Source organism: Lingula anatina, chromosome 7, assembly GCF_051362555.1.
Source record: "Lingula anatina isolate TDL-2025a chromosome 7, LinAna3.0, whole genome shotgun sequence".
In the NCBI taxonomy this organism is placed as follows: domain Eukaryota; kingdom Metazoa; phylum Brachiopoda; class Lingulata; order Lingulida; family Lingulidae; genus Lingula; species Lingula anatina.
In genome coordinates, this window is record NC_141773.1 from 3,314,817 (window position 1) to 3,340,864 (window position 26,048).

At 38.4% G+C, this 26,048-nt stretch overlaps 4 protein-coding genes and 1 non-coding gene across 5 annotated transcripts; 3 read left to right on the forward strand and 2 right to left on the reverse strand.

Annotated features, from left to right (window-relative positions):
* Positions 1–4,377: 4,377 nt before the first annotated feature.
* Positions 4,378–7,733, forward strand: LOC106177446 (WSCD family member AAEL009094). Its single transcript, XM_013560210.2, has 4 exons — positions 4,378–4,704; positions 5,711–5,856; positions 6,381–6,605; positions 6,964–7,733. Exons 1-4 carry the CDS (start codon positions 4,436–4,438, stop codon positions 7,350–7,352), a joined length of 1,029 nt encoding a protein of 342 aa, XP_013415664.2. The 5' UTR covers positions 4,378–4,435; the 3' UTR covers positions 7,353–7,733.
* A 3,102-nt stretch (positions 7,734–10,835) lies between these two features.
* On the forward strand, positions 10,836–12,935 carry LOC106177442 (myohemerythrin). Its single transcript, XM_013560208.2, has 4 exons — positions 10,836–10,994; positions 11,368–11,496; positions 12,193–12,320; positions 12,544–12,935. The coding sequence occupies exons 1-4, from the start codon at positions 10,941–10,943 to the stop codon at positions 12,593–12,595; spliced, it is 363 nt and encodes a 120-aa protein (XP_013415662.1). The 5' UTR covers positions 10,836–10,940; the 3' UTR covers positions 12,596–12,935.
* A 150-nt stretch (positions 12,936–13,085) lies between these two features.
* Positions 13,086–16,147, reverse strand: LOC106177435 (uncharacterized). Its single transcript, XM_013560200.2, has 4 exons — positions 15,886–16,147; positions 15,190–15,371; positions 14,511–14,668; positions 13,086–13,526 (listed from the first exon to the last, which is right to left on the reverse strand). The coding sequence occupies exons 1-4, from the start codon at positions 15,960–15,962 to the stop codon at positions 13,314–13,316; spliced, it is 630 nt and encodes a 209-aa protein (XP_013415654.2). The 5' UTR covers positions 15,963–16,147; the 3' UTR covers positions 13,086–13,313.
* A 3,479-nt stretch (positions 16,148–19,626) lies between these two features.
* Positions 19,627–19,698, forward strand: Trnam-cau (transfer RNA methionine (anticodon CAU)). Its single transcript has one exon. It is a non-coding gene; the product is annotated as a tRNA-Met (tRNA).
* Positions 19,699–19,758: 60 nt separating this feature from the next.
* Positions 19,759–23,654, reverse strand: LOC106177445 (uncharacterized). The gene is made up of 5 exons (XM_087018484.1): positions 23,480–23,654; positions 22,290–22,547; positions 21,571–21,752; positions 20,916–21,073; positions 19,759–19,971 (listed from the first exon to the last, which is right to left on the reverse strand). Exons 1-5 carry the CDS (start codon positions 23,485–23,487, stop codon positions 19,759–19,761), a joined length of 819 nt encoding a protein of 272 aa, XP_086874610.1. The 5' UTR covers positions 23,488–23,654.
* Between the last annotated feature and the right edge of the window lie 2,394 nt (positions 23,655–26,048).

Sequence of the window (26,048 nt, forward strand, 5' to 3'; positions counted from 1 at the left end):
AAGCGCATACGTGCTTTCGGCGGCACACACACTTGGCCTTCTTCGGCAGGACGCGGGCCCCGGATATCGCTAGGTCTAGGGAGCACGTTTAGGTTGGCAAACAGATAGATCTGTGGGAACTCGGGGTCCTTGACGTGGAACTCCGGAGAACGAGGGTCTTTCCGACAGTTGGGCTGTGGCTCAAAGACGAGTCGTCCAAAGAGCATCTTGTTGACAAAATCCGGCAATTGCGGACTGTACTCCATGGTAGGGGGTTTGGAGCCTCTTCTTGCACAGCGCTGAGGAAGGCTTAGATACTCCCCCTTTGGGAGCCCCAAGAGGCTGTTCTTGTGGGCCCCTGGACGGCAGCCAAAGGGGTAGTCTGGAGCGACTACCTCAGGGTCAGTGCGGAGTTCCCCAGTGTAGAAAAAGGGGTCATGGACATCCATCTCCATCTCCATCTCAGGCATCTGACGTGGTGGTGGCGGGGCTCTGCCACTGGGAGAATGAGCTGAAAGGGAGGCAGGAAGTGAGATCACAACCAGACTGATTCAATTGAACAATATTAGGCACTTACCAACTCCTACCTTAATAATAATAATTTTTATTATTTTTATAATAATACAAATGAAACACTAAAGTACCCTTACCATAGAAAGAATCTAATGGATGCCATTTTTACTTCACTTAACAGAATAATGATTTTAGCCTTAAAAACTTGCAGGCCAAGGAGGTCAAAAGGAGGAGGGGGGGGGGGTAAAATTTTATTGGTGAACCACCACTAAATATTACTATGAAACACTGCACTTCATGTTTAAAGCTTGGCCAAAATCAAGCCAACAGAAGCAGTGTTTATTTTTTTTCTAACTGTCATGTAGAAAATGATAGTAATAAGTACCTAACTAGAAACAAATGATTACTTTTCTACCATCTTTTTCACTACTTTCAACTATCAGCTCGACATACAGATGTGGTCATGTGTTGACAACACACAACAGTAAAATAGGATTCTATGGATTTAGGCAGTTTGCAAACTTAAATTACAAAATTACAAATTAGAAGTTAGAACATCTGTGTTAAACTAAATAATTGATATAGCTACATATGCTGTTGCCTATGCTATGCAAAAATGTGCAAATGGTACAGTGATGGTAATCCTTCCACAATGATAACTACTTGGTTGTGAAACATTTAGTATCTATCTTCTTCTACTTTTATGTTCTTTTACTCATTCTGACTACTTTTAAAATTACTATAATTGTCACTAACTACTTATTTACTATAACTGCTATTAACTTCCTTATTACTATCAATGTCATTATAAATCTACCATATGTCTGCATGTTAAAAAAGTGTCATGCATGAAATGAAAAAGAACACTTCTCTTGACCAAAAAAATACTGCAAATGCTCTTTGCACTTACAAAGAAAACAGCCACCATGGATATATCTAAATGCCAGAAGTTTCCTAGCTGACAATTCTATCTGTATAAGAATGACAACCCAGTATGTTGGGATTGGGGGGGGGGGGGGGGGGGGGGGGGGGGGAGAGAGAGACTAATGAGAACTGCCCTTTTGGCCAGAAGGCGTTGACTCTGAATCAAAAATTTCATCAGGTTCTGAGCCATTTCTTAAAGGGATAATAACTCTTCGTATGAGATCTATATTTCACAATAAAAACCTTGTGAATAACTCATAGAAATATAATATATTCTGTTTTACCACTTAAACAGCAGTTATAGCTTTTATTCTGATATTTGAACTTGTCTTTAGACCACGTGACCTCCATTGATGTCTATACTCTGTGAAAATCTCTTAAGAGATTTTAACAAAAAACCAAACTTTTTAGAAAAAAACCAGGGACTAACTTTGAATGTAAAAATGGATTCATTAACCATTGGTAAGCATGGGAAAATTGTTGTTTACTCCAGGAAAATTCATTTTTTGGTCAAAACGAAGAGTTATTATTGCTTTAAGCAGGGCCAACGACTAGTACAGGTTAAAAATTAGGTTCACATCTTCAGAAAAAAAAGTCCCACCTCTCTTTGAGATAGCTGGCCACAGGCCTGAATGATTCACATGATACACTAAACAGGTAATATCATAAAATAGATAACTAAACTAGTAATTTCATAAAATTACTTTCACCCTTTTTTATCATACAATAGATATCAATTTTAAAAACTCATTAACAATTAACAACATTGGTATAAATGTCTACCTTCTTTCAGCTCTTGTCCTGTCAGACACTGGGTCTGACGCACAAGGGATCCTTTCCCTATTGGAGGCGGGGGCAGGTCTCCCAGCATGCCTCCCCTCCTCCCTGGGGGGGCCAGACCAGGGGGGAGCATCCCTGGGTGCAGGGGCATACCCCGCCCTACTCCAGGTGGTGGTGGACCCCCCCTCGGTTCTGGAAGCCGCCCGGGGTGCTGCTGCTTCCGACGATTCAACCTATAAATTACAAATTTCTTAAATGAAAAGCTGAAGATCAGATGCATTGAACATGTGACAATAGTGTTATTATATCTAAAAAACACAACATCATGAATGGAAGTGCATCATAAGAATTATCCAAACAAATGTATGTGAGAATTTGTTGATGGGGGTTTGTAAGTATCACTGAAAAATGAAACCAAAACCAAATTGCAACATTGCGAATGTTACTTACATTTGTACTATACGAAAATGTCGCTTTCTTCTCTCTGTTAAGTTAAAACTTGGCTCGAAATACTGTGTTCTGAAGATAAGAGAAAATCAAATTAGATCCGAGCATTTCAAAAGGTTTAAAAATGGAATGTGTCAGAATTAATCAAATCTGTAATGACTATTGGTCATCCACGTGAGGCCATGCGCCCGTCTGAAAAATTCTTGGAGAAATCATTCTTCTATAAGTGCCACAAATGAAATACGTCCCAATGCCCATCCACCTCTTCATTAAGACAAATCTATTTCAACTTTTTGCAAAATGTCGCCAAAACCACGAGGGACAGAAAAACGCGTCTTACCCTGACAAGTCAAAAACATGTACTAGTGCGGTCGCTATGTACACAAACTCCCGTAGCATGTGACCCAAGTTGTCCAATCACATCATAGATTTTCACGTTCCATGCACGTGAATGCCCATATATGGAAGTATCTCTAGCAGACATCTTTTTTCGCCATCTTGAAATTGAGGTGATCGCTGCGCGCAAGAGGGCGCTGAAACAATAGCAAGACATGACTACCGAAAATCTGGAATCCCGAAAATAGCTTGTACCTTTCTAAAAATAAACAATTTGATTTGAATTCCATTTTGTCTAAGACCCAGCATCTTTTAAATTCAAGAATTTGAATTTTTAGCCGTTGAAACTAAATATTTGTTGAAGAACAAGCATGAGCTGTCTCGTACACTGTTGTTATGTATCCGTGGATTTCATTTGTATTTTAACGCTTACAAATAAATATGTTTGAATTCAAATAGTCATATTGTAATCCAGACTAAGTTTCATCTTTAATCTATGGGCCTTTAGGCTGAAAATTCACGAAAATTTTGTGAATATGCTATTTTTCCACGATTTCCTTTGGGCCCCATGACAGTAGCCTAAGGCTTCGTTCACATGCAATGTCTATTTTCTAATTTCTATTTTCTATTTCCGCTATCTTATGATCACGGTCTGTGCCCTGAATATCCCGCCGCGTAAATACTGGCAGCGCGAGCCAGTTACTTATAGTAACTTATAGTAACTGGCTCGCGCTGCCAGTAATTACGCCGCGGGATATTCAGGACACAGACCGTGATCATAAGACATACCGCAAATAGAAAATAGAATTTAGAAAATAGACATTGCATGTGAACGAAGCCTAAATATCCGGCCTACTATGCAGTGCATTTAGGGCTTGTAGGGCTTGTGTACATCTCTTTTCAAATTGTTCACCAAAGTTTTATTTCGAAATACAAATAGGCCTCTGACTAATTGGCTGATGGTCCGACTAATTCTCTGATGATCTCCCCGCCTTCACGCGCTATTAAACGGATTAAATCATGGATCCGGACCCTGCAAGGAAGGCGCGTGCGGAAGCTTGGAGACCAACAGGGGATTAGTCGGCTCTTCTTTCATTTAGGGTCCGCCATATTTGATCCGTGGACCAGAAGATCCTCGGATCGTCTATTCCGATCCGCTTGAATGTTTATTGCGTGATCCTCACGGAGAATCTATTTAGTGTTTATAGGGTATTAGACGGCAAGCTTTTAGTTGATTCGTCATCTTTGATCCGCGGACTAGTTAGTCAGCTGAACATTGTGAGTGCGACCCACAGTCATCAACACAAAGCACAGAGTTAAATCCATTGCCCTGTTTATAAACAAATGCATTGTATCATGTACCACGTTAAATATGTATAAATAGGGGTTTAGCAATGATCATCTAAAAGCATTTGTGTGGTTCCGAATTGCATTCAGAATTTTCTAACGTGTCACGATGTACACGTTTTTGGTCGACAATAAGCGCTGGCTGTTCATATTTTTGCTTGTTTTAGCGGTTTTGAATTTTTTAATTGTCTACATTAATAGAAACAGTGCTATATTCACCTTGAAACAGACGGCCAATGAAGAAATGGGAGAGGAATTTCCTACAGACGCCAACAGAAATCAGAAGGCTTGGCCTGACGCCGAATATGAACAAAAATACCAGAAGCAAAACAGGAATAACAAGATTGCGGTGATGTCACCACGCAACCAAAGATTAGGGTAAGAGCTAAACTACTTATTTCAGGTCATTTTTTTTCTGTTTTACTTTCAATCATAAAATCATTATATTTTTTATTGGTTATAGCATTGCTCCTCTAGATCTTGATGTTTTTGTTGTCTTGATATTTTTTCTTTCTGCTTTTCTTTCCTTCTCATAATAGAAAATATTTAGCTAAGTATTACTCTCGTTGGTATTCATTTCATCTTGTTACAAATCTGACACGATGTGAATGAAGATCACAAGGTTTTTAAATGTCCGATTATCCAAAACGAATGTATCTTAGGTTTTTGTAGAAAATCAAACTTTTTTGTCACACAATATTAGATGTCATGTAGAATTCAATTGACATCTCGTCCAGCCTACTGGATATAGTTAAAGCCCCCTTTACACTGGACGGCGTCCTTTCTGCGTCCAGCAGTACGGCCCCATTTGAGAGTTAAAAATTATAGTACTTAACGTGCCGACAACTGGCCGATCATTGAGCATTCATTCTGATACAAAATCAATGCTCGTGCCTCCTTATTAAGACCACAGCAATGCCAAATTTCATGGTCGCAGAAAGGACGCCGTCCGGTGTAAAGGGGGTATAAGAAAATCATGGATGCTGAAGCTTGTCTGCAGGTTAAATTTAATAGCTGTGCCGTTCAAATAACATTTACATAATTACTACCTGCATAATTATTACCTGCAGGAAGCCTGCAGTATGTACAGGCAGGCAGATTGCATTGCATTGGTTTTACTCCTTTACAATGAAAGTACACTTTGTATCATGATTGACGAACAAAGTTATTTTACGTGGTTTTTGAATGTCATGTACTGATCATAAAAAAAGATATTATCCACGTGCCCAGGTTTTTACACTTGACGATAGCATTTGGTGGACATTTGGTGTATTAAATAATTTTAAATGGTTTTGTGGGAGTGTTAAAATACAGATGCCTCTTTATGCGTTTTGGTAGATTTTGCTCATTAGAGTATGAACGATTGTAAAACTGTTCTTTCCAGGAAAGCAACTAACACTACCAAGACTACTTTTGCATCACGAAGCGAACATCCATGCAAGCGGTTGCTATCGAACACATTTCTTATTTGTTTTATGGGCTCCGGTTCCACGTGGACGCAACACTTGGTGAATTCAGCTGTATGTCCAGGTCAGTCTCTCACTCTCTCTCTCTCTCTCTCCACCCCCTTTCTCTCTCTCTCTCTCCCTCTGTGTGTGTGTGTGTGTGTGTGTTAATTAACTCTTTTTACCTGCACCATGGGCTAGTATCTAAACTTAGCATTCAATAATCGACATTGTATAAGAGCATGAAAAACTAATACCCAAACGCCTTCGTTAATCACTATACTGGATCCAGGCGGAGGATCTTCTGGCTGGCGTATCCCGTTGTAAATTACACCTAATTACAGCGGCTCGTCGCGCACGAGATGGACCACAGATACCGGCGTCATGGGGTTCACTCGTCTAAGCTGTTGTGTTAGTCGACTAAACTTTTGTGTTATTCCCTTTAAGATTTGACGGAATTGTTATGCTTGTCCTTTGTTTGCCCACCCCCTTCTAATCACAAAATAGGTACTAAAATATTTTTAACGTTATAAAACGGAATACAACGGAAACTTACTCATGAACCCTACTGCAGAAACGTAACAAAATCATTTCACATCATATTTCCAGGTTACCAATGCAACTCCAAAGTACAACCAGAAGGGTTTAATAAAAGATACATGGATCTTCTGGCTTTAAGAAAATGCCACCACATGATCGAACTGTGTGACCATCCTGGGATTGAGAAGATCATCCTGCTCGTGCGAAATCCGCTTGATGCGCTTGTTGCTAACTTTAACCACAAACGAGTTGGTCGACGCAGTGAAGTCACCGACTGGTCCACTGATTCTAGATGTAATGCATATATATCAATATTAGCAATAATATCAGTGATTTCAATATTTAAGCAGCAATGTCAGACGTGCTGGCTTAACTGTAATGCCATATTTTCAAATAGCGTTCACGGAATGATATTAAAGATATAAAGAGAGGGTGTTAAATGATAGTAGATGATCTGACTGGATAAATAATGAAGTAGCCCTCCCAGGAGATATGTTTATAGAAAAAATGGTTTAGTAACCCCAATATATTGAAGTTCTGAATTGCCAAATTCCACTTTGCACAGACATCCCATGATCCCTCCCTCTCCCCGGGGTGGGAGATTTACAATTGTTAGTAGAACTCATAACGGTGTCTTTAATTTCTGTTTCAGTATGGCAAAAATTTCTGGACGGCGATAAATTGGACCAATGGAAAAACATCTATGCGTCTCACCTGACTCAGAATACAACCTGCACTCCAAAACCTCACACGAAAACTTACCTTCTTCGCTACGAGAATCTGAAAAATGACCTTTCGGGGGAACTACGGCGTCTCTACGAGTTCCTGGATGTAAACATTTCCGACAACAGATTCCAGGAAATTATGAACGACAGTGAAGGTTGCTTCCACAGAAAGACGTCATCCAAATCCGTTGAAAAGAAATCACAGAACTATAGTATGAACCGATTTTCCCCGGACAAGATTAAAAAGCTCCAAAGAGACGAGAAGCTGGTAAACGATCTTCTAAAAAAGTATAAAGTAGAGAATTATGACGGCTGAGCACCGAAGGGGATTTTGATAATTGGATGTGCATATAAGGACCCATTTTCAGCGAAGCGACATGTACGTAGGTCGATCCAACTCCGCAATGACTCTCGCTGAATTCAATCAGATTAACACGCCCCATCTTGTTTTTAGCGTACGTACTCGTAAAATCACCAATTTACTCATCCCAAGAAAATTATGTACCAGGCCAAATATAATTAAGGTATATGAATTATTTTCAACAAATAACAAGACGAAACCCAATAATCTGTACAAATTTATTAAAATAGCGAACAAGGTCTTCAGAATGACAAGCCTGTGTATGTTGCGTCATATGTTCTCCAAACTTTAAGAATCACAGTAAATGACAATAAATTTAGCTGTAAACCAGCTTTTCTTTATTCTACTCAACGCCTGTGCTCACGATTTCCCACTTCAGTTATCCCTGAACAGTGGCGGATCCAGGATTAATTGAAGGGGGGGGGGGGGGGGGCGGATGCGAAGCCGACCCCCACCCCCACCCTCCCCACCACACTCACACACTCACACACACACACACACACTTGGCGTGGGTTCGGGGCCCGCTGAAGGGCCCCGAAAAATATTGGTATTTTATTGGGCGAACGGTGCCATTTGGTTCGGTTTAGAACTATGATTCAGCTAGTCAAAATTCTAATTTCAAGAGGGCACCAGAAATCGAATGGGGGTCAGGACCCCCCTGACCCCCCCCCCCTTCTAAATCTGCCACTGCTTGAAGAGCAAAGCAACGAAGCATGGCAATTTCGTTTCCATATATAAAATCCTTTCTTCTCGTATCTTCGCCTGGTACATGAATCATACTTCATGTTGCGTGATAGATGATAGATATTTTAGCAAGATAGAAGATGAAATTTAAAGAAAGATAAAGGTAATTTAAGCGGGCGATTACATTAAAATGACTTGCAATTTTTTCGATCCGTTCAAATTGTGTGTGTGCAAATTCTTAAACAGATGGAAAAAATGTGACTGAAGATAAAGCCCTAATGAGCTTATTGAAGGTGACACGTTCAACTACTAGTATTTGTAAACACGCTACCCTATCATTAGGTGTAAATTATTAATTGAACTCGTTGAATAAACTAAATTAATGTGATTGTCTGCAAACACCACTTTGGTGTTAATTAATTTTGCACAAACCACAGTCGGCAAACATTTTTGAGTGGCATAATTAGATTAAAAACGTCCGTTCCTTAAGCACATTTGAAGTACCGGGATACCCAAGCATGGCAACCTACGACGACATACCATTTTGGAATGCGCTTTTTTTTTTTTAAATAAGGACGTAACGCTGAACTCGTACCTGCGTATGAAGTCCTCGGTCTCTTTCACAGACTTCGAATGATTTTTCCCTAGTCTTGCAACCGTTCACATCAATTTCCTATCTGACGCAAAGAAAATTGCAAAAAAAAAAAAATATATATATATATATAGGCTATATATATATATATATATATATATATATGCACTTGTGTTTGATATCGCTTAAGAGAGCAGAAAAGAATAATAAGTGGCTTTGGCTAAATTCTACTTTGCATTAGGTGCTTATTCCCGATTTCAGTAGCTCAATTGACTGGGTTTTGCATAATCACGCGTTTTAACATTTCTTTTTTTCTGTCATATTTGCCTATCTTTCTTTTTTAGACCTATTTTTGCCAACCAGATCAATCCCAAAAATTTATGATAGGTAAACGAGGAATCCAAAGTCTAAGCTTTCCAGAACCGAATCATCATTTTCCCTGATTGACAGCCCAAGTTCCCTCATTCAGTTCTTTAAAAAAATATCGAAAATGTTCAAATGTTTCGATGTAGCCACCTGACCGGTGTGGCAAAATGCTGTTGTCATCGCGCTACTCATATTAACAGATGATGACAAGATTTCTTTTCTCAATTTATAACGTCTTTTTATGAATAATAGATACGCAGTGAAATTGAACAGAATACATGGGCAGTTAACTACAGTGCAGGTGCACCAGATTAGAAAATTGTCAGGTGATTTTGTCCGTCCCTGGTTTACTGTCTGATTCATCTGTCAGTAACTAGAAACACTACAATTTACCAGATATCATAACTTAATGGGGCGGGAGAGACTTGAACCTTGACACCAAAGACGTCATTTCGGTGGAGTGGGCGGGCCGGGGATCACGTGACAAAATTCAGAAAGAGCTCAAAGTTTGGAGTTTAATCTATCATCGTAAAAATAAAATCAGGAACGGTTTTGGGTCTATTTTAAAGAAGATAATTCGTCTACTCATTTCTCAATACAATTTGCTCAAAGTGTACCTGGGTCCATTTGATCCAATTGGACCAAATGTAGCATTCAGAAATTGAATTTTTTCGTGTATTCTTTGAACCTGTAGTATCACTAAAAAGCTTTTTTGCTTTTCCCTCTGTCACGGACCATATATTTTACTTTTTCTCTCAAAGACAAATCTTTATAGCTCTTTAAGTCATCACAACTATATATCTAATAGTATAAAGAGTGCAAACAAGTAGGCCGAGGCATTTTATCTGCCTTGAGCGCCTTTGCATACCTTTAAACTGGGTAACAACGGCATTATAATGGGAATTGCAAGCAATGTTAAGAGCAACGGGGAATGTAAGAGAAACGTATCGTAAAATCCAATTAAGAAAACTTATTTTCAAAACAACTCATTAATACAGTTAAAGCTTGTGATAAATTAGCAGAGATTTTTTATCAGCAGATCCCTTGGTCATACACTGTACACACTAATGGCATAAAGTACATTATTATATATATTAGTAAGTTGGATATAAAGTGTTACTTTTTCACCGGTCTTTCAAAAGACAGGTTCTTAGAATACTTAATGGTAAAGAAATAATGAGCCTTTAGTACGCTTGTCCAAGGTATGTACAGTCACTTTTTTCGTCATAGGAAGGGGTTGTAACGTATATACGTATGTAGTCAACTACTCCCATTTTACAAGAATTAATTTTTTTCAAATAAACGTGACTCTCGGGAACCAGGACCGTAAGCCGTGTGGTGGGGTGGGGCAACTGTCCCCCCCATCCATCCCATCCCCGAAATTTTTAAAAAAAGTTTTTTTTTTAATCTTTATTCAGTGTTACTATTCTCTTTTCTCTCTATCCATCAGAAGCCTCTAAATTTTCCTTCAATCAGCGACTAAATGAATGCCACAAGAGATACAAATCACCCGTTTGTCCGCATATTGCAGCTCTTCAACAGGTGCCTCCCCCCCCCCCCCCCCCCCCCCCACCTCATGCATACAGATTTTGCGCTTTGGTCCCTGGAAATGAGTCCTACCCTCTCCCTAGCAGCCCGAGACGCAGGTATTCAACCGCGCAGGCATGCCCATAAAGTGTGATTGCTTCTAATTAATGAGCAGCACGCTTTAATGATTCAACAATCCACTCAAACTCTACATCGTTTTGTTGTCACGTCTCGATTTTGATCGAGAAGTCATTTGGAGTACTTTTTTCTGAAACGGTCGGGCGGCTATATAAAGAAAGGAGGCTTACTTGTCGGCTTCATTTCGTTTCGCCGGTTTCTAAGCGTTCAGATCGCCAGTAAATTTCCTGTTCGTCATGGGGTTTGAAATTCCAGAACCTTTTTGCTGGGACGAGAGTTTTCGAGTTTTTGTGAGTATAAGGGTCTGGTATTGTTAGAATGTCCGACTTGAACATTCCCTTTGAATCTCAACAGTTTATAATTAAGCACGTTATAGTATATAAGCAAGTTAGAGTATAGTATAAGTATAGTGACAGAATATACTGTATGAGATTTAAACTTCGTTGGTGCGGAAAAAAAGAGTAATGAAAATAAATAAAAATATCAAAACGGTTTAAAATTGCATGTGTCGAAAATGATAAATTCACATTTGTTGCTTGCAGAAGTAACATTGATAAAAAATTGTTCCCAATTAAATGGGCCCCACAATGCCAGGTTATTAAAAAGGGTTTTTCTTCTCCTGCCCGTCTCGACTATTGCACTGCACTTTCTGGATGTTTTCAGTATGAAAACTTGGACGAGGAACACAAGGGGATATTCAAGGGAATATTTGACTGCGCCGGAGACAGAGGAAACAGCGACAAGCTGAACGCCCTGGTGAAAGTTACAGCAAATCATTTCGACGATGAAGAGGTGCGTTTGTCAGACACATACTTCGTAATGAACTTATTGCCTCTATCGTTTCTTTTTCTTCTTTTTCTTCTATTTCTTCTGTCTACTTTTCATTTTTCCTTGTCTTGTCTTGTTGCTGTTGTTTCTTTTGTTTCTCATCTATCCGTCTGTTTGCCTAATTGATAAAGTCATGTTTTCAGTCAAGTTGGGTTCAACTGGACCTTGTCCTGCTTCAGAAAAGTTCTTGGGCTAAGCTTAGGGAGCATACGGATAAACCCATCTCAGAAGCTGGATCGGTCTAATTCAACGGGAGATTCTCTCTTGGTGCAATCAGCTTAAATGTATGACGCGCCTTCTCAGGCAACTAGTGGGCTATTAACTATTGTGTGCTGATTGCACTTTAGCGAGTTGGACAGACCCAGCTAGTGCGATATATGAATCTGAATGCGCCCTTAGACTGCTAAAATTGTATAGCCGTCTAAGCAAAGCCAACTTTGCGATATTGGTCTGTAGTATTAGACATACGTAAAAAGACTGCTTTTGCCGTTAAAATTAAAAAAAAAACTTCACCAAAACGATACAATTAGTCAAAAACGAGCTAAACCACTCTTGGAAGACGAGAGGCGTTCTATTGGCCCGACTGAAAACACGAGGCTAAACAAACAACTTGAAATGTTTTGTATATGTTACCGAGTAACCAGCTTTCTATTTCCGCAGGGAATGATGTCTAAGGCCAACTGGGAGGACTTTCCCCAACACAAAAAGTGTCACGACGAATTCCTGGCCAAACTGAAGTCTCTTTCCTGTCCCTTGGACGATGCAACCATCAACTTTGCCAAAGATTGGTAAGTGTTGTGAAATGATGATCAAAGAGGTTAACAACACATTATAATATCTATGGATAACTGTCTTGACCTATCTTTAAGTTTAGATCTTATTTCTTTGTTAATTTTTGGAACAGCTTGCCTCATTTATCGCCTTGTTTATTTATCGCATCGTTTATTTTTTGCACACATCTGAAAGCATGTATAAAATTAATTTTCAAAGCATATTTTTGTTTTGTTTCAGGCTTGTTAACCACATAAAGGGGGTTGACTTCAAGTATAAAGGCAAGCTGTAGGAATCCAATATGGAAGACTCCAGAGCATCTTGTGCTACGCGACTGCTTCGATTGCTTACGTAAACTGGCGAAAGACGCTTAGAACATTCCCAAAGTCTGTTGATTAAATTTGTAATTTAGACATGTGCATGAACGCCTGTTAGTGTATGGTCTGTAACAATCAGTGCCAACTTTGATTTTGTGCCCACTTTATTGAGGCAATATATTGATAGATTTGCATGAGCAAAACAATAAGTTACATGTAATAATCTGAACTTTATATTCAAGCAATAGCGATTTATGGCAGTGATCAATGATTATAAAAATTATAACCTGATTCAATAAAATTGTAACATTATAACTGATCGCCTTCATTAATTTACCTATCTGTGACATCCCAGACCGCATTCACATAAAAGACTCATTATTTTTTTACCTTAAAATACTGTCTTTTAAAAAGCCATCGGTCTACGTGAATCGACCCAGCTCTGATTGCACTTAGTGAGAATCTCCGCAAAGTTGGGTCGGTGTCTTTAGGCCGAGAGCGTCTATGGAATAGGGTCTAAAACCACAGAGATAATTGATAGAATGCATTCAGAACAGATCAAATATGGCGACCCACTTAAAAGTGATCCAAAGAACTGTTAGTCCCCTGTTCTGAATGGAGCCACAGACAGGTTAATAAAATCTTCCCAGTATGGTAATTTTAGCCATATGCGTGTTCTCTAATCATTAAAAATCAGGCTCTGCCGGGAAAAGTGAGTGTCTCTCTGCCATTCATCGCGCCTGTTGTCGTGTCTATGTTTATAATGCCGTGTGATTGTCCTTGGCCGAACTTGGTATGCACTAACATATTGTTAAACAAGTACACGCGCCCGTCGACAAATACGGACGGCATCACGTGTCTGTACGGGAATAATAGTGTTGCACCCCGTGGGTTCTCTAGGTGTGTCTGAAATGATAATATCAACAACCAATTGTTTCTATGAAACAATGTTATTAGCATACAGAGGTTTATCTTCAAATCAACATTTCATGATTTCCTCTTGTAATATATAGGTTTTACGAATAATCGGAGCAAAATATTCGTTTTTATTTCTTTCTTTTCTAAAATGCTATGTTTACTGTCTTTTATTTTTATATTTGAATACGATACCAATGAATGCTGTTTGTGCAGGAGCATGAAAGACGAAATCTAGAATGTGCAGTGGTTGAGACGGTGACTTCCCAACTACCACACTGCAGTATTTTGTAATAGTAATGTAATGTGGGACACATTGCCCCTCACAACACAATGATTCAGTCCAAACAATATTCCATGTAAACAAAATCTGTTAAAATTATTACAAATAAAGATTTGATATACATGTATTTACAATATGTTAAAATTTTAATGAATCACATTTTCTCCTTTAAATTAAGAGTTGACATTTTAAATTGAATATTTTTCCAAAATGTTAAGCCGCTTTTTGCCCAATTTTTGGAAGCATTAGATGATGTTTAGGGGAAAATATTCTTTTCACAGTCATACTAAGACCATTCCAGAGAGTCCTGTCTAAGATATCCCCACAAATAACATTATGTTACGGGCGAGGTAATCAATAGATCACGACTGACTCACCTGAGTCATTCCTCTAGTCACATCCCTTATGCACCATATTTATTGAGATCGAAAAACATATATTACCTTGACATACATTTTAAATATAAATATTTCTTAAAAACCTCAATGCTGTAGGCCTATTCCAGATTTGAAATTTAAACATTTACAGGGTGGCCATAAAAATCGAGCTATTTTAAATTTGAGACGGAAAGTAAAATAGGTCGATTTTTATGAACCATCCTGCACAAGTACAACTTCGTCCATAATGCACACAGTCACAATGTCAACATTAAAAATAAATAACAATAATTTTACTGTAAAGATCTTACCCACCTGGACCATGTATTCCCCATAGAAAAGTGTTTTAGTTCGGTCAAGCGTTCCAGAAAACCCAGTCCCGGCAACATGGACGGTGTCAGTCACCTCTATCACCCAGCCGGCGTCCGAGACGGGCACGTTGCGGTACGAAAAAGAACCACGTGGTCCCGACTCTAAAAAATGGAACAAAGGACCCAATGTTAATAGTTTGGGAAATTTAGGTGTTTGTACTGATAATTCGTTTTAAATGAAAAGATGTGAAGTGCCTCGACTATTGTTGTTCGGAATCTAGGCCTACAGTGTTGTGACTGCCGAGCCGTGTCCGTAATACACACAGCCTAAAAAAACTAGCTTAGAATTTTGAATTTATAATTCAGAACAAGTAGTCATCAAATACAGCCTAAGAAAACGTAGGTCTTCCATACACACACACACACGCACACACATCAAAAAAGAAATAATATTGATTTTACAATTTGTTACGATTACCCTTATTGTCAGGGCGCTGACGCCGATTATCCTCCAGTCACCTTGTGCCTTACGGCGCGCAGAGTTTTAGGGTGCTTGCTGAGTTTCCTTTCTTCCAGGAAACGGTCTCAACCAGCTTTTTCTAATGACACGGCATGCTGGTGATGGAATTCATACATTTCAACAGACTCTGACAATGACAAGAAATTCAAAAGATTCTGCCTACCTAAAATGAGCCTGTACTTCGTTATGGGGTTGATGTGGAAGGGGTGAAAGAACATCTTTCCGCCCGCTATTGAAACATTTCCATCGATTATATCAGAGTCCGTTACGCTGGACACATCTATTCCAAAGTAGTCACTGAAATACTGTACTGCGCCTCGGCCAAAGTCTATCACACTCTGATTGCTGAAAAACAATGTGAAAACAGAATACAGAGTTACCTGTGCAGTTGTCTTTCGAAACTCTGAGGGTTCATTGGTCCGAAGGGTAATTGATCTGAATCCAATTTATGTATTATATATTGTGTATATACAGCAAGATGCCACTAGACCACAGTACAACAATAATCGCTGCGGGGAATCTGTTCCGTGTCTATTAGGGGATCACGCGGCAAACTTTCAAATTCACGGACTAGTAACACGTAGTCCGTGGATCAGCTGGTTGTGAATGCTTTCGTGTTTCGAGTGACTTTGCCAACATGCAGCTCTCTAGGGCCCCATTCATAATAGGGGACTAACTAGTCCGAGGCTCAAATATGGCGACCAACTACAAAGTTTGCCGTCTAAACCGCTAATAAACACTGAATAGAGATCCCATGGGGAAGTGTTCAAGTGAGTCGGCCATATTTTACCCTCGGACTAGTTAGTCCCCTATTCTAAATGGGGCCTATCAGAAATAAAGTTAGACAAGAAATACTCACTCTTTTCTCCCTGCACAACGATGATGCTGGAGAAACCTGCTGGCGTTCCTTTCTATCGATGTCCATATTCCGTCCATAGCGAATAAGAAGATGCGTCGGTACACCCCGGGGTCAGGGAGCCGGACATTACACTGACCACTGCGTCTGGCACCGCTAAGATGGCGTGTGAGGAACCAGGGCGCTTGGTGAGTGGAATATCCCCTGTGGCCGTCCACGTGTAACGGGCACGTGAGGGTGCAGAGAAATATTACAACGAAAGTATTCAAAAAGTTTTTGTCCTTAAATCTCATCGTGGTTACGTTATAATATATGATCGTGATTGACTGCAAAATATAGGGATGGTGTTTCTGGTTTCTGGAAGAGATGAAATCAGTGAAATGCAGGTATCTTCATGGAAATGTTTACTGTATTGGGATGACCTGAATTTGAAATATGCATGAGATTGAACTTATTAAATAAATGTTTGAACTCTCAAAATATTACTTACGTAGGCCATGCATGTTAACTTATATATTTTAAATCAAAATAAAAAGATCAGTGTGCCGAATTCTGGAGCCACAATTGAACATTGGCCTGTTACTATACATGGACTAAAATAATGTCCTGTAAGCTAACGTTTTAAAGACCACTTTTTGTCTTCGCCTGAGTCCAAGTACATAAGTGTGTGCATCCTTGCATCTAAACTGTGCCAGCCTATATGTGGTGACGGGGAGGGTGAGACGTCAAATCGCATTGATAGGGTCAGACACGAAATTTTTCACAGTAAAATGAGGGCCTTAAGTATATACTGCAAGAAGGTATTTGAAAAGCAAAAAAAAAAAAAAAAAAAAAAAAAAAAAAAAAAAAAAAAAAAATTGAAGTTCGTTTTGGCCAAAAAAAAAAAAAAAAAAAAAAAAAAAAAGGATTTTCCTGGAGTAAACAACAATTCTCCCATACTTACCAATGGTTAATGAATCCATTTTTACATTCCAAGTTAATCCCTGGTTTTTTTTTCTACAAAGTTTTTTTTTTTTTTTTTTTTGTTAAAATCTATTAAGAGATTATAACAGACTAAAGCCATCTATGAAGGTCACGTGGTCTGAAGCTCAGAAATCAGAATAATAAAAATGTTTTTGTCGTAAAACAGAATATATTACATTTTTTATGAGTTATTCACAATGTTTTTATTGTGAAATATAGACCTCATAGAAAGAGTTATTATCCCATTAAATTGCAATACTTTTCAGTGCGTGGTTTCAAATATCGATTTTTAAAAGACTAATGAATTAAATTTTTAATTAGGTAAATCTAAATTGTGCAACTAAATTGTAGATGCTAAATGATAAAAAATAATTTATTCGAACTCAAATAAATCGCCTCCTTCTTCTTTAATACCAATCTATTTTTCTGTCCTGTGCAAGGAACTTCTGTTTGTAGTTTACTGATAAAGTTGATTCCATTTAGCTTAATTAAGTCTATCACTCTTCAATGAACGCGTGGATAAAAAGGACAAAATTGATTTGAAAATGAACCACCTACCTGAACATCACATACACTGTACACTCTCGGAAACCTGAAGAATATATGGACTGCCAAAGACTGTGTTACTAGATGTTATAACGTTAAATATGCCAAACATGGTCACAGATGAATTTTTTAACGGACATCTGTTACATCTTGGTGTCTCTGTTAGAGGGTGTGTTCCCCTTTCGTTGTTTATCCAGCCTTTGGGCCTCCCCAGAAGAAGAGGAACAAAGGAACAGTATTAGGTATGCGACCGTCTATATCCACAATCTGACAAATGTGAATAAAAGAAACATGCCGGTACACGGGTACATTTAAATTTTGCATCTCGGCTTGGGTTTTTTCCTGCTAAGGCAACTTTCACGGCGGTGGCTGTAACGTAGGATAATAATAATAATACCCTCTACCAGGGTCACAGACTGATTTTTTACTTAAAATTCACAGATATGTATCTGGCTAATTCTTTACATCTTTCTCAACTGTGTAGCGGGAATTTTTTTCATAAAATTAATGTCACCACTCAGCTGGCTGGGAAAAGAGTACGATGATACATATTACATAATTTACATAACATATGGCGCTGCTTATGTGGCAAGCTTACCAAGGATTTGAGGTCATTTCAAGATTGTGTAGATCCACATAGACCAGGAATAAGGGCACCTTTACCTTTAAGTAAAATTGTGAATTGATTTGACTTTTGTTATATACGGATCGACACAGAAACATTGCTATCACAGTGGTTTATAGAGGCCATCATTGGTTTTATGTTTTTTTTTCAATGAGACGATCAATATTTGTGTGGAGAATGAAAAGTGGAAGTGGGTGACATCATATTAAGTTGCATTTGAAAATATACAACATTTTTCAGATACCAGTACATAGTGACAATAACTATTTGTAGCAGAGAGATCTAATTGTTATTTCATTCATTTAGAAAACATAGCTAGTTGCAATCCCCTAATGTTGTAGCTAACATATGATGTTTTCTCATATATAACGACATTAGTGGAGCTTGCATTGATACCCAAGTATAATTTTAAAGTAATAAGTCCAAATTAAGGAATATATACCATTGGCAAAGTCTTGACAAACACATCTTTTGTGCTGCGCATCAGTTATACCAAGGAGTTATAACAGACAGCAATAACGTTGTTAACAGGAGCAGAGTGGCGCAGTGGAATCGTGCGGGGCCCATGACCCCGAGGTCCTAGGATCGAAACCTAGCTCTGCTACTAAGAAGGTTTCCTCGTTTAAAACTTATTGTTAAAAACTTTTGAAAATAATGTCACACCGATTTTCTTTTATTTCAAATCAAACGTAGGAAAGCTATAGCGTTAAATAGTGTAAGGCTGCGTTCACATGAAAAATCTATTTTCTAAAAATCTAAAATTCTATTTGTGGTATCTTGTGATCACGGTCTATGCCCTGAATACCCCACGGCATAATTACGGGCAGCGCGAGCCAGTTACATCCAAAGCTGTAATTAATTCTCGGCGCTGCCAGTAATTACGCCGCGGGGTATTCAGGGTACAGACCGTGATCACAAGATACCGCAAATAGATTTTTAGATTTTAGAAAATAGATTTTTCATGTGAACGGAGCCTTATACTTACTGCTGACAAAGTGAGCTACGATGTAGTTTAACGTCTTCAAACCAGACCAAATCAGGATTATAAAGATTCAGAAAGACCAGGAATAGGGACATCAGGACATAAGTTAGTAAAACTTTACCTTTACCTTTACATCAGATTGTGAATCGACTTGATTTTTGTCATATACGGGTTGACATCGATATTTTGGTTTCACAGGGTTTTACAGAGGTCGTCATTGATATTTATTTAATTAATCAATCAGAAGATTGATATTAATGTGAAGAAATGAGTCGTGGAAGTGGGACAAATCAAATCATGTTAAGTCCCATGTAGATCCTGGAATATAAACATCATTTCTCGGATATAGGAGTACATTTCAACAATAACTATTGTCAGAAAGATTTGAATCTTATTTTAATAATTTATAATTCTTAGCTAATTTCAAACCCCTTACGTTGTGTCTAGCATATAATGTTTCCTTATATACTACGGCATTAAAGAAGTTTGTGCTGTTAACCAAGTATAATTCTAAAGTAAGAAGTCCAATTTATGGAATGAATACATGTGTATCTTTGGCAAAGTCGTCACAAACACATCTTTTGTGCTGCGCGACCCTTTTGCCAATAGCGATATAGCTTTCACAGGCAGCAGAGTGGCGCAGTGGAAGCGTGCGGGGCCCATAACCCCGAGGTCCTAGGATCGAAACCTAGCTCTGCTAATAGTCCCTTTTAAATCACACACACACACACACAAAAAAAAAAAAAAAAAAAAAAAAAAATCAGGCTCTGGCGGGAAAAGTTAGTGTCTCTCTGCCGTTCATCGCGCCTGTTGTCGTGTCTATGTTGATAATGCCGTGAGACTGTCCTTGGCCGAACTTGGTATGCACTAACATATTGTTAAACAAATACACGCGCCCGTCGACAAATACAGACGGCATCACGTTTCTGTATGTGAATAATAGTCTTGTACCCCGTGGGTTCTCCAGCTGTGTCTGAAATAACAACAAGTTTTTTCTATGAAACAATGTTTTTAACATACAGAGGTTCATCTTCAAATCAACATTGCATGATTTCCTCGTGTAATTTATAGGTATTACGAATAATCGGGAAAAATCCGTTTTTATTTCTTTCCTTTCTAAAATGCTATGTTAACTGTCTCTTATTCTCATATTTGAATACGATACCAATGAATGCTGTTTCTGGTTGAGACGAAGTCCCTACAACCACATTGTAAGTATTTTGTAATAGTAACTTAATGCGTGACACATTGCCCCTCACAACACAATGATTCAGTCCAAACAACTTTCCATGTAAACAAAATCTGTTAAAATTATTAAAAATAAAGATTTGATATACATGTATTTAAAATACGTTAAAATTTTAATGAATCACATTTTCCCCTGTAAATTAAGAGTTGATATTTTAAATTGAATATTTTCCCAAAATGTTACCCCGCTTTTTGTCCTATTTTTGCAAGCATTAGATGATATTTAGGGAGGGGGGGGAATATTCTTTTCACAGTCATACTAAGACCATTCCAAAGAGTACTGCTCTAAGATATCCCCACATATAACATTATGTTACGGGCGAGGTAATCAATTGATCACGACTGACTCACCTGACTACACATTCCTCTAGTCCTCTATTCCTTATGCACCATATTTATTGAGATCAAAATACATATATTACCGTGACATACATTTGAAATAGAAATATTCCATAAAAACTTCAATGCTGTATTCCAAATTTGAAATTTGAACATTTACAGGGTGGTCCATAAAAATCGACCTATTTTAAGTTGAGATGGAAAGTAAAATTGGTCGTTTTTTATGGACCATCCAGTACCGGTAAGACTTTGTCCATGAGGCACACAGTCACAATGTCAACATTAAAAAAAAATAAATTACAATTATTTTAATGTAAAGATCTTACCCACCTGGGCCATGTATTCCCCATAGAAAAGTGTTTTGGTTTGGTCAAGCGTTCCAGAAAACCCAGTCCCGGTAATCTGAAAGGTGTCAGTCACCTCTATCACCCAGCCGGCGTCCGAGACGGGCACGTTGCGGTACGAAAAAGAACCACGTGGCCCTGATTCTAAAATGGAACAAAGGACCCAATGTTAATATTTTGGGTGATTTACGTTTTTATGCTGATAATTTGTTCTAAATGAAAAGTTTTAAGGCGGATACTGTACGATGTGAGGTGCCTCGACTTTTGTTGTTCGGAATTTATGCCTACAGTGTTGTGACTGCCGAGCCGTGTCTCGTTAGCCGTAATACACACGTCTTAAAAACAAGCTTAGAATTTTAAATTTATAATTCAGAACAGGTAGTCATCAAAAACAGCCTAAGAAAACGTAGGTGCTCCATACACACACACACACATCAAAAAAGAAATAATATTGACGCTGATTCTTCTCCGCTCACCATGTACTTTACGACGCGCAGAGTTTCAGGGTGCTTACTGAGTTTCCTTTCTTCCAAGAAAACGGTCTGAACCAGCTTTTTCTGATGACACCGCATGCCGGTTATGGCATAAATGATTTTTCAACAGACGCTGAAAATGACAAGAAAGAAAAAGATTCTGCCTACCTAAAATGAGCCTGTACTTCGTTATAGGGTTGATGTGGAAGGGGTGAAAGAACATCCTCCCGCCCGCTAGTGGAACGTTTCCATCGATTATATCAGCGTCCGTCACGGCGGACATATCTATTCCAAAGTAGTCACTGAAATACTGTACTGCTTCTCGTCCAAAGTCTATCACACTTTGATTGCTGAAAAAAATGTGAAAACAGAATACAGAGTTACCTTAGCAGTTGTCTTTCGAAACTCAGTGAATCAGTTGGTCCGAAGGGTGTTTGTTCCGAATCCAATTTATGTATATTGTGTATATACAGCAAGATGACACTATACCACAACACAACAATACTAGACGTAATTGCTGCGGGGGATCTGTTCAGTGTCTATAGGGGATCACGCGGCAAACTTTCAAATTGGTCGGCCATATTTGATTCGCGGACTAGAAACACGTAGTCCGCGGATCAATTGGTTGTGAACGCGCTCATGTTTTAGTGATTTAAATATTGCTTTGTAAGACAATATTCTTGGCGCATAGAGTTTTACCCTAATCGCCGCAAAGTTAGACCCACCTCACGCGAATTCTCGCACTTTTTCTGCCGACATGCAGTATTACACCTCACAAATGTGGGAAAGATGGTACAGTACTGTACAATAGGGACATCTTCGTCACTATGTACCCATTCTTTCCACAAAGTCACTCTATCGAATATATAGTTAGACAAAATACTCACTCTTTTCTCCCTGCACAACGATGATGCTGAAGAAACCTGGTGGTGTTTCTTTCTAATCCCGTCCATATTCCGTCCAGAGCGAATAAGAAGATGTGTCGGTACACCCCGGGGTCAGACAGCCGGACATTACACTGACCATTGCGTCTGGCACCGCTAAGCTGGCGTGTGAGGAACCAGGGCGCTCGGTGAGTGGAATATCCCCTGCGGCCGTCCACGTGTAACGGGCACGCGAGGGCGCAGAGGAATATTACAACGATGCTGAAAGTATTCAGAAGGTTTTTGTCCTTCAGTGTCATCGTGGTTACGTTAAAATATATGATGGTGGTTTCTGGAAGAGATGAAATCAGTCAAATGCAGGTTTCTTCATGGAAATGTTTACTGTATTGGGATGACCTGAATTTGAAATATGCATGAGGGTGCACGTATTAAATAAATGTTTGTGCGATGTTCATTTTAAAAATCTCAGAATGTTAAGTTATGAAATGATTTTTAATCAAAACAAATGAATACGTGTGCCGGTTTCTAGAGCCAAATAATACTAATGGCCTATTTTTTTCCTCATATACACTTATGTACATTAAAGTTAACTAGTACCTACAGACCGTCGCTACTTTACGTACAGTTTAAAACTAAAAAATGTTCTGTATAAGCCGACGATGAAAAACCACTCTCTGTCTTCTCTTGAATTCGTCCGAGTGGGTAGATATGCATGTGTATTCTTACATTTTAACTGGTGACTGGTTACTGATGTATATGTGGTAACTGGGTCGGTGAGAAGTCAAATTAGCTTGATAGGGACAGGCACGAAATTCTTGACAGTTAAATTAGGGCGTCAAGTAGGCTAACTTTAATATACTGCTTCTTACTAAAATGTCTAAATTGCAATACGTTTCAGAGCGTGGTCTCAAATTTCGGATTTTTTTACGATTTATTCCTGTAAAAGTTCTTAATTAGACAAATTTTAGGTGCTAAATGATAAAATGCTCAAGTAAATCGCCTCCTTTTCCTTTAAACCAAATCCATTTTTCTGTACAGAGCAAAGAACTTCTCTGTGTAGCCCACCAGTAGAGTTGATTCCATTCAGCTTTAAATCCGTCACTCTTTCATGGACATGTGGATCAGGAAATTATATCTGATATAGTTCCCTGTGTGGATGAAGGACAAAATTTTGATAAAAACGACCCACCTACCTGATCATCTCGTACACTGTTCACCCTCGGAAAGCTAAAGAATATATGGATTGGTGCGTCTCTCCACTGCCAAAGACTGTATGAATGTGTTACTTGATGTTATAACCCACGCAACGTTAAATATGCCAAATAAGGTCACAGATGAATTTTTAACAGACATCTGTTACATCTTGGTATCTCTCTGTTACAGGGTGTGTTCCCCTTTCCAGCGCATCGTTGTTTGTGCAGCCTTTGGGCCTCCCCAAAAGAAGAGGAAAAAAGGCACAGTATTATGTATAAGCTCGTCTATATCCACAATCTGATGTATGTGAAAAAAACGGCACATTTAAACTTTGCACATTGGCTTGGGGGGTTTCCCTGCTGGGGCACCCTATAGTCCCACATGTGTAATATACCGCTTATGTTGCACACGTATCAAGAATGTGAGATCGTTTCAGGATCCACAAAGACCAGGAATAAAGACATCTGTCCATAAGTTACTAAACCTTTAGCTTTAAATCGGATTGTGAATTGCCTTGACTTTTGTTATATACGGGTCGACACAGAAATTTTGCTATCAAAGGGTTTTATAGAGGACATCATTGTTTTTTTTCTTTTTTTTTTTTTTTTTCATTGAGGCGATCAATATTTGTGTGAAGAATGGATCGTGGAAGTGAGTCAAAGTAAATCATATTAAGTTGCATGTATATATATATTTGAAAATATACAACGCTTTTCAGATACCAGTACATAGTGACAATAACTACACGTATTAATTTGTAACAGAGAGATTTAAATGTTATTTTATTAATTTAGAAAAAATAGCTAGTTGCACTCTCCTAATGTTGTCGCTATCATAAAATATTATGATGTTTTCTCATATGTGACGACATTAGAGGGGTCTGTATTGAAACCCAAGTATAATTTTAAAGTAATAAGTTCAAATTATGGAATATATATATATATATATCATTGGCAAAGTCGTGACAAACACATCTTTTGTGCTGGTCATCCGTTATACAGGCAGCATAACTTTCGTTAACGGGAGCTAAGTGGCGCAGTGGAAGCGTGCGGGGCCCATAACCCCGAGGTCCTACGATCGAAAACCAGCTCTGCATCGAAAGCTAGCTCTGCTAGTAGTCATTTCTTTATAAAACCTACGCCAGCTTAACATTACACGTGAAGATGATATCACACCGTTCTTTGTACTTCAATCAATCGTTGAAAAGCTAGAGATCGTTAAATGTATTGTTATTCTGTCTGCTTACAAGATGAGCAACAAAAGTAATATTTACGTCTTCAAAGCCTTTTACGTCAAACGAAATGATTATTTGTCCACGAAGTTCACTAAAGAGACTTCCGAACTGAAAAAACATGAGCATATTTTTCACATAAATTTCTCTTCCTTGAGGCAGAGGCAACTTTTGCTCTATACAGGCATCTCGGGGCAAATTATCTTCTAGAAAATCACAGAAACCACTGCAGTGTCAGAGGATTTCGGATCGGCTACATCCTAGTGATATATCATGATCAGTATTAAAAAAAACAATTAAAATAAAAAACACGTACATATTGTGGTGAAGGCACGGTCAGCATCAAAACCGGTCAATTCACTTCCTCATTTCTCATTGCAAACTTTTGTCGCTAGACTCTGAAAGGGAGTCTGCATTACCATTTAAATCATAACGCCATTTGAGGGCATTCTTACCCAATAAATAAGTATAAAACCCTACAAATATATAAAAAATTTATTTTTTTTAAAATTATCCCTTTACAATGAAAACCCCACAGGGTCAGGGGGTGCCTGTGGATCAACAGTGTGTGAGGTACCCCCCCGTGTCAAAATATATTTTTGTGCTCTGGTTAGAAATTGCACTATTATTATTATTATTATCATTATAATTATTATTATTAATATTATTATTATTATTGTTGTTGTTGTCACTATCTGATAGTTTTGCATTTCATAGCTGCTTCATGAGGGTCTAATAGTATCATCACATATATTGTGCTCTGGTTAGAAATTGCACTATTATTATTATTATTATTATTATTATTATTATTATTGTTGTTGTTGTTGTTGTTGTCACTATCTGATAGTTTTGCATTTCATAGCTGCTTCATGAAGGTCATTGTAAATCACAATTTCGTTTTTTCTTAAATAATATCTGCGCCGTCAGAGGATAGGCTACATGTAGGACATCATAAACGGATTATCATTGAACTGTCCTCTATTCGTTTCATTCGACTTATGAAGTTCTCGAATGGACATCAAACCCATCTCACATTTCTGCCAACATTTTTAGTAAAAATATGATCACAACACTATAGATTTGATGGGTCTCTGGCTATAATGAATCACAGGAACGTGCACGAGTATTAGCCAGTCTTAGCATTAGTCAGTATTAACATAAACCATTCTTACTCTTAGCCAGTCTTTGCAATGGTCATTCTTGGCACTTGTTTTTGCTGGGAACAGCTGTGGTGTCGAGTTCTCTGTATACAAAACACACATCCAGAAGACTGGGACAACATCTCTTAGAAAAGAGAACAGTGAACCCTCCAACTTCGCACAGAATTCTCGCCGCTT